This window comes from Apodemus sylvaticus, chromosome 14 (assembly GCF_947179515.1).
Source record: "Apodemus sylvaticus chromosome 14, mApoSyl1.1, whole genome shotgun sequence".
Lineage (NCBI taxonomy): Eukaryota > Metazoa > Chordata > Mammalia > Rodentia > Muridae > Apodemus > Apodemus sylvaticus.
Genome location: NC_067485.1, coordinates 39,644,063 through 39,650,310, shown reverse-complemented (window position 1 = coordinate 39,650,310; position 6,248 = coordinate 39,644,063). Strand labels below are relative to the sequence as shown.

At 36.7% G+C, this 6,248-nt stretch overlaps 1 protein-coding gene across 2 annotated transcripts; it reads left to right on the top strand.

Annotated features, from left to right (window-relative positions):
- The first annotated feature begins 424 nt into the window (after window positions 1-424).
- Window positions 425-5,946, top strand: LOC127665288 (prolactin-6A1-like). Of its 2 annotated transcripts, none has more exons than XM_052157773.1 (5): window positions 425-452; window positions 3,126-3,301; window positions 4,095-4,208; window positions 4,813-4,992; window positions 5,755-5,946. In XM_052157773.1, the coding sequence occupies exons 1-5, from the start codon at window positions 425-427 to the stop codon at window positions 5,944-5,946; spliced, it is 690 nt and encodes a 229-aa protein (XP_052013733.1). The 2 variants fall into 2 exon arrangements, with proteins under 2 accessions (XP_052013733.1, XP_052013732.1); XM_052157772.1 differs by having other exon boundaries at window positions 3,123-3,301.
- The last annotated feature ends 302 nt before the right edge of the window (window positions 5,947-6,248 follow it).

Genomic DNA, 6,248 nt, shown 5'->3' with positions numbered 1-6,248 from the left:
GAAAACATTTAAAAAAATGTTACAGAAAAAAATGCAAGAATCTGAGGAAATGGGGGATGTGGTAAAGAACAATTTACACTTACCCTGACAGGGTCACCATGCCTCATCATGGAATAGAGAAGGCTCTGGCTTTATAGATCTAGAAGTCAATTCATACCCTGTAGTCATACCCTGTGAAAGGCAGAAACATTTAGATAAAGCAGGTCTAGGATAGTAGTGGTGACATTGTTAACATTCCCTGAAGCAGGTCAGTAATTGGAACCTATTCCAATGAAGCAATTGGGTTTTATATCTTACTTCCTTCCTATTCCAGTAGTGCATGGCCTTGGGCAATCTGCCAGAGTATATAAAAGGTGAACAGTAAACTGAGATGACTCTAGCACAGCAGCATTCTCCGTGACCCACAGACATGGACATTTTCCAGATGCTGTCTTTGAATCAGTCTTGTTTCTGTACGTAAGTTCTCACTAACTCTTTTGTAAGTAAATATTATATATTTATTGGTTCTCCAAGGTTATTTGATGAGATTCTTTCCTTAGAGTAATATTTTGTATACCTGGTGTTGATAGACAAATTAAATGAGAAGGCTTAGGGAAAAAAATCATAATCTCAAAAGGACCTGTTCAGGAGCAAAGTAGCCTGTTTTACATCAGTTTTTAAACGTGTGATTTCTCTTTCTTCTCAACACAAGTAGTAATTATTAAGATGATTCAGCATCTTCCTTGAACTAAAGAAAACAAAACAATGGTAAAAGTCTCCTGAGGTGGTTGAAGCTTGCAATTCTGGCGCTGGAAGTTTAAAAAGACAGGTTGGTTTTGGCAAACTAGACAGCCCAATCAATTAATAAATCATGAAAGATTTTTGTAATTTAGATTTCTGAAAAATCACATTTTTTTATTTCAGAAATCATTTAGGAGTGATACAAAGAAATATTTAAAGTGATTTTAACTTATCTTTTAAAAATAAATTTCTTTTGTGTTTAGAGTGAAACTCTTGGTATGTTACAGATATGTGTATATGTCTGTCTGTGGATTTAGAAAACTAGAGAGGAATCCAACACTGATCATTGTCAAAGTGTAAAGATTATTGATTGACAGAGCAAGCAATAATGTAGATAAAATGAAGATTACTAGGGCTTCTGTGCTCATGTGATCAAAAGTAAAGTTGATGTTTTAGAAGCAGCATCTGCAAAACTGTGTCTTGGCCCCAGAGATGGGGCCTCTGCTATACAGATACTTAAGAGAGCACAGACATGTAAGGCACACCCAGGTGAAGTAGAGGGTCTACCGTGCTGGCATTCAGTCTCCCAGAATTTATTACTGGGATTTCACAAAAGTCACATAACTTTGTAAGACTCCTTTTCCCCAGTACATCTTGATAATATTGCATTGACCCACTCTACCCTCAAGGTATTGTAAAGCTCAACCTCATAGAAAACTCAGTCTGAATCTTTGGTAAAAGAGCAGGCAATAGCATTATTGTGAGTTAACAAGTCCAGCATGCAGTGTCCTTTCATGACTGGATTCTCACCACTCTTACTATTAGGCAATAGGCGATCATGTGTTTACTTTTATGAGGCATGAAGACAAATCACACAAAGTGTGTTGTCCCAGTCAAATTGCAAACCCTGCATGCTGAGTTAGAGACAGTGTCTTAGAGAATCAGAACAATGAAGATCAGCATAAATTCCCAACAGCGAACTGTCAGTGGTTCATGATTTTAAAAGACATGTCAGAAGGCCAATCTAGATGCTGGTCCTGCAGGTTCATGTTCTCTCATAGACTTAGCTGTTTGTGGCCAGCAGCTATGGTTCTCTGGATGAAGACCCAGAGCCTCAGTTGCATGGAGGAATTCAAGCCCAAAGATTTCTCCATGTGAGATGAGGATTGAGACAATGTGTCTCTGAATGAAAAAGCACAGAGAAGATGATGTCCATAAATTAGTGAAGGAAGATGAATGCTGAAGAGCTAACTAAGAAGGCCAAAGGAGAAAAAAAATGGTTATGTGTAGAGCATTTCAGCCTGGAAGGGAACAAAGGGCAGCCTCTTGTTAGTTTACAAAGGAGAGGATTGGGAGGGAGAATCTGGAGGCAGTGAAGACAATAAAGAGCAAGAAAGAAGCCTTGGGTCAGAGAATGCAGGGGAAAAGAAGGAAGATGGAGTGTGATAAAGTTTCCCTGATGCAGTGGGATGGAAATCAAAATTAGGCCCTACTACTTCACAAGTTAAGGCAGCAGACTGGGGTCAAAGCAAACAATCTAGAGAAACCTAAGGGAAAAGATCACCAAAGTGTTCAGTTTTGTTGGTGAAGTGGTGACAGTGACAAAGGAAGTGAATGCTATATCTAAATCCTCCAGCAAGATGGGACAGAAGAACCAGAGGAAGAATGTCACTTCAGCCACCATCACTCTCTGCCTGGTTGGGGACGGTGAGGTCAAATGGTGGGAGCAGTCACTTGGGGAGAAAAGGAGCCAAAACAAATGACAAAACAGAGCAAATGCACAACATGAAAACCACAGAGAGATCAAAATTGCACAGGGAGAGCTTCAAGGAGAAAGAACAGGTTGCTGAAGAAGTGGCTACCCATACCCAAGGGCCAACGGTTACACTGAACAGAAAGATTTCTTGATCATATGGACAATGGTCAATTTGAAATTAGGTGAGATCTCAACCTGGGAAAATGAAACCTTGGCATTCTGGTTAGAAGCCCCACCTTGATAATGGGACCTTTACTGTGTTCTGTGAAATGTGAAAATGGCTCAGTTGTTCTTAATCATGTTTCCCAGCAAAACCTTTTTTCTTCTGTGTTGCAGTCTGGTTCATGTATCTTATGTATTTTAATCTCAAATGGTATTCAACTTGCTTTTTTGAATTTTGTTTTTGAGTAATTAATCAAAAAGAAAAGCTAGTACATAGGTAAATTTTAAAAAACTCACTAATAATTGAGTATAAAATGTTAAAAAATTTAGTCTTATTTTTATAGTAATCTAAAAATTTGACCAAAATAACTATAGCTATATAAATTATTTAATTGATTCTGTCAGTGTTTGATTTTTTTTTTACTATAATAGCCTTGATAACCTCAAAGGAATGGATCTCATCCTAGATCCTGTTTCTGTATAGCAGGGACTCTCCTGATGCTGTTGGCATCAAACCTCATTCTGTGGAACAATGTGGCCTCTGTGCCCATGCATGACAGTTGGACTAGATATGATGAGATGTCTCTATATGACCTGCTTGACCATGCCATCGTACTATCTCATAATGTCAGTGATATCACTGCAGAAATGCACAAGATATTTGTAAGTACCTCACTTTGGTTTTTTGGTAAAATGGGCCTCCAAGACACCTATTGTAGAGCTCTGTGGAAACATATAAATCATGCTTTACTAGAAAGCATGCTACAGCAGATTTAGATGATATATGTCATCACTCATAGAAAGTATCCTTAATTGAAAAGGGTAATAATTATGGAAGAGACTCTTGAAATAGTAAGTGGAAAACCTCTTTGGGAGGCTAGCTGGGGGTGTAGTGGGGAATGACTACAGAATTAATATGGAAACAAGAGGTGAAAAGATCAGTTTCTTAATTCTTTCAGCTCACATTTTTATGTGGTACTTATTTAAAAATACAGCTAATGAGGGTTAGAGAGGTGGTAAAGTGTTGCAATGCAGGTTTGAGGACCTCAGGGTTCATATAAACCATAGAAAGCAGATCTGAAAACACATGTGTGAAAGATCATCCCTACTGCAATGAGATGGAAGGTCATAACAGGTTAATCTCTGACAATGCCAGTCCAACTAGCTTGATGGATGCTGTGGCAGACAACAAAAAGAGATGGTGTCTCAAAGAAAGTAGTGAAAAGGGACCAAATCTTGAACAATGGCTTTGATTTCCACACTAGTATTTCTGCTTGATGATACGTTCATTTGCAAAAACCTGCCTGTGCGTGCATACGCATGCATGTGCAGAAGCACACACAGATAGCATGAAAATAAATTTAGCAAATGACTCAATTTTCTGGTGTTCTTGTTATGTACTAATTTACTCATGTCCTAATTAAGACAATATTTGGTTTTTCTGGTTTTTCACTAGCTGGAGGACGTGCTATATAAACCAGGCAGGTGGTTCCCTGAAAGTTACCTTACTGCCTGCCATACATCTGCACTCAGTATTTCCGTGTCTAAAGAAGGAACCCAGCAGATGCCGGTAAGTCTATAGCATGTCCTTTAATCTGAAGAACCAAGCAGTTTGCACTGACTTTGCTCTGCTGAAGGCGGTTATATGTGAGAAAATAGTTTTAATCACACATCTAGAAAAATGAAGGAAGGGGGATTAATCAAACACCAATCTTATTATACAGATGATAAATTTTAAGTAAAATAAAAAATTCCTCACTCCCCCTGACTCTCCCATTCCTTCAACTTTTACTCCCAAGTCCCTCTCTCCTTTCCTACTTGTGATGGCTTTCTTCTTCCTTCCAAGTGTGTGCTCACTGCCAAGGTCATATGTGAAAAAAAAAAAGACTACTGATTTCACAAAGGGAACATATGGCAGAACTTCTTAGAGTACCAAACACATTGTCAAACATATTATTAGAAAAAGTATTTAGTCAAATCATACGTATTCATAATGCCAAACTTAAACTAGCAGCAAAGGAGTAAACTTTGAGATTTCCATAATAACTTATATTTACATTTTTTCACATAAATATAATAAGTGCTAAGTTCAGTTTCTTTGAGAATATACCACATGTGCTAACTCTGTTATATTTCATCAATCCTGATGCAGTTGTTTAATTATTGGTGTTTAGGGTGTATTCCTGGTGAAAGAGATGATCAGTATGTTGGGAGCTTGGAAATATCCTCTGTATCACATAGCAACTGAACTGAGTTATATGGAGGAAGCCCCTAATGAGATCATATCAAGAGTCAAAAGCATTGAAGAAAAAATCAAAGTACTTATAGATGCTCTTAAAGGGATACTCAGCAAGGTATGCAACCTTATATTTCTTTGCTTTTTTTCATTCATCAGAGAGGTGACCGTTGTAACAAGGAATGAATGAATGCAGTCCTACCTTATTTTGCATATAGAAAATGTAACTATCCATTATGTTAGACAGTCTCTTCTTTAAACTTTTCCTGGCAGTATAATCCATCTCAATGGTGCTTTCCTGGGTATTTCACACTGCAGGAATCTCTCTTTACACTCTTTTGAACAGCTACCTTCCCTTGGTAAGAGAAAGCATCACCAGATCTATCTGTCCAAACAATCCCTGGACTATTTGCACCTGAAAGTATTAGGTGCAGTTCTCACTTTGTCTGAGGATTCCATTCCATGTATTATGTCAGCAATACTTGGTTGAAAAATAGAAAAGGGAAGGATCAGGAAAGTATCCTCCAGGCCAATACTGATGACATGCTTAAATTCCCTCATGAAAGACATGAGACCTACCTAGTCCCTTGCTAAAATCCATCTATGTAAGGCAAACAAAATTTTCCTGTCTCAATATTTACCTTATAGGTGAGAATACCCTTAATCTGATAGCTACTGAAATCAGGAAATGTATTCAAAACTCTCATAGAATTTTCATGACTAATGTATTCACACTACTTTGGCATAGATACATTAAAATTCATTTCTTTATCTGAGATCTTATAATTCTAATTTCATTCCAAGAGTTTTCTCAATATATAAAATGAATAACAACAAGTAAATGATAATGAATAATAAATGAATATCTTTTGGTGATTAGATTCAACCTGGATCCCCAGAAAACGAAATATACCCCATGTGGAATGAACTGGCATCCTTGCAGTCACCTGATGAAGATGTTCGTTATTTTACTTTGTTTAACTTATTTCTGTGCTTGGTCAAGGACACACGTAAAATTGACTCTAATTTCAGGCTATTGAAATGTAAACTTGTCTATAACAGAGATTGTTAATCTCAAATCCATTCAATTTACTTTTAGAGTGATCTTTTTAATCTATCTTGTTTTAATAATTTTTTAATTTGTAATTTTGAAAGAATGTTTTTGTGTGAAGAATCCTTCATTAGAAATAAAAATGGACTATTTAAATGTGTTAATGTTTAAAATTCAAGTTTGTCAACATCTTGTTTTCCCTGTTTTATATATATATAAAGATAGATAGATAGATAGATAGATAGATAGATAGATAGATAGATAGATATCACTAGTATGGAGATGTAGGTATTAAAACTTGTCACCATTACCAAAAGTTTGAT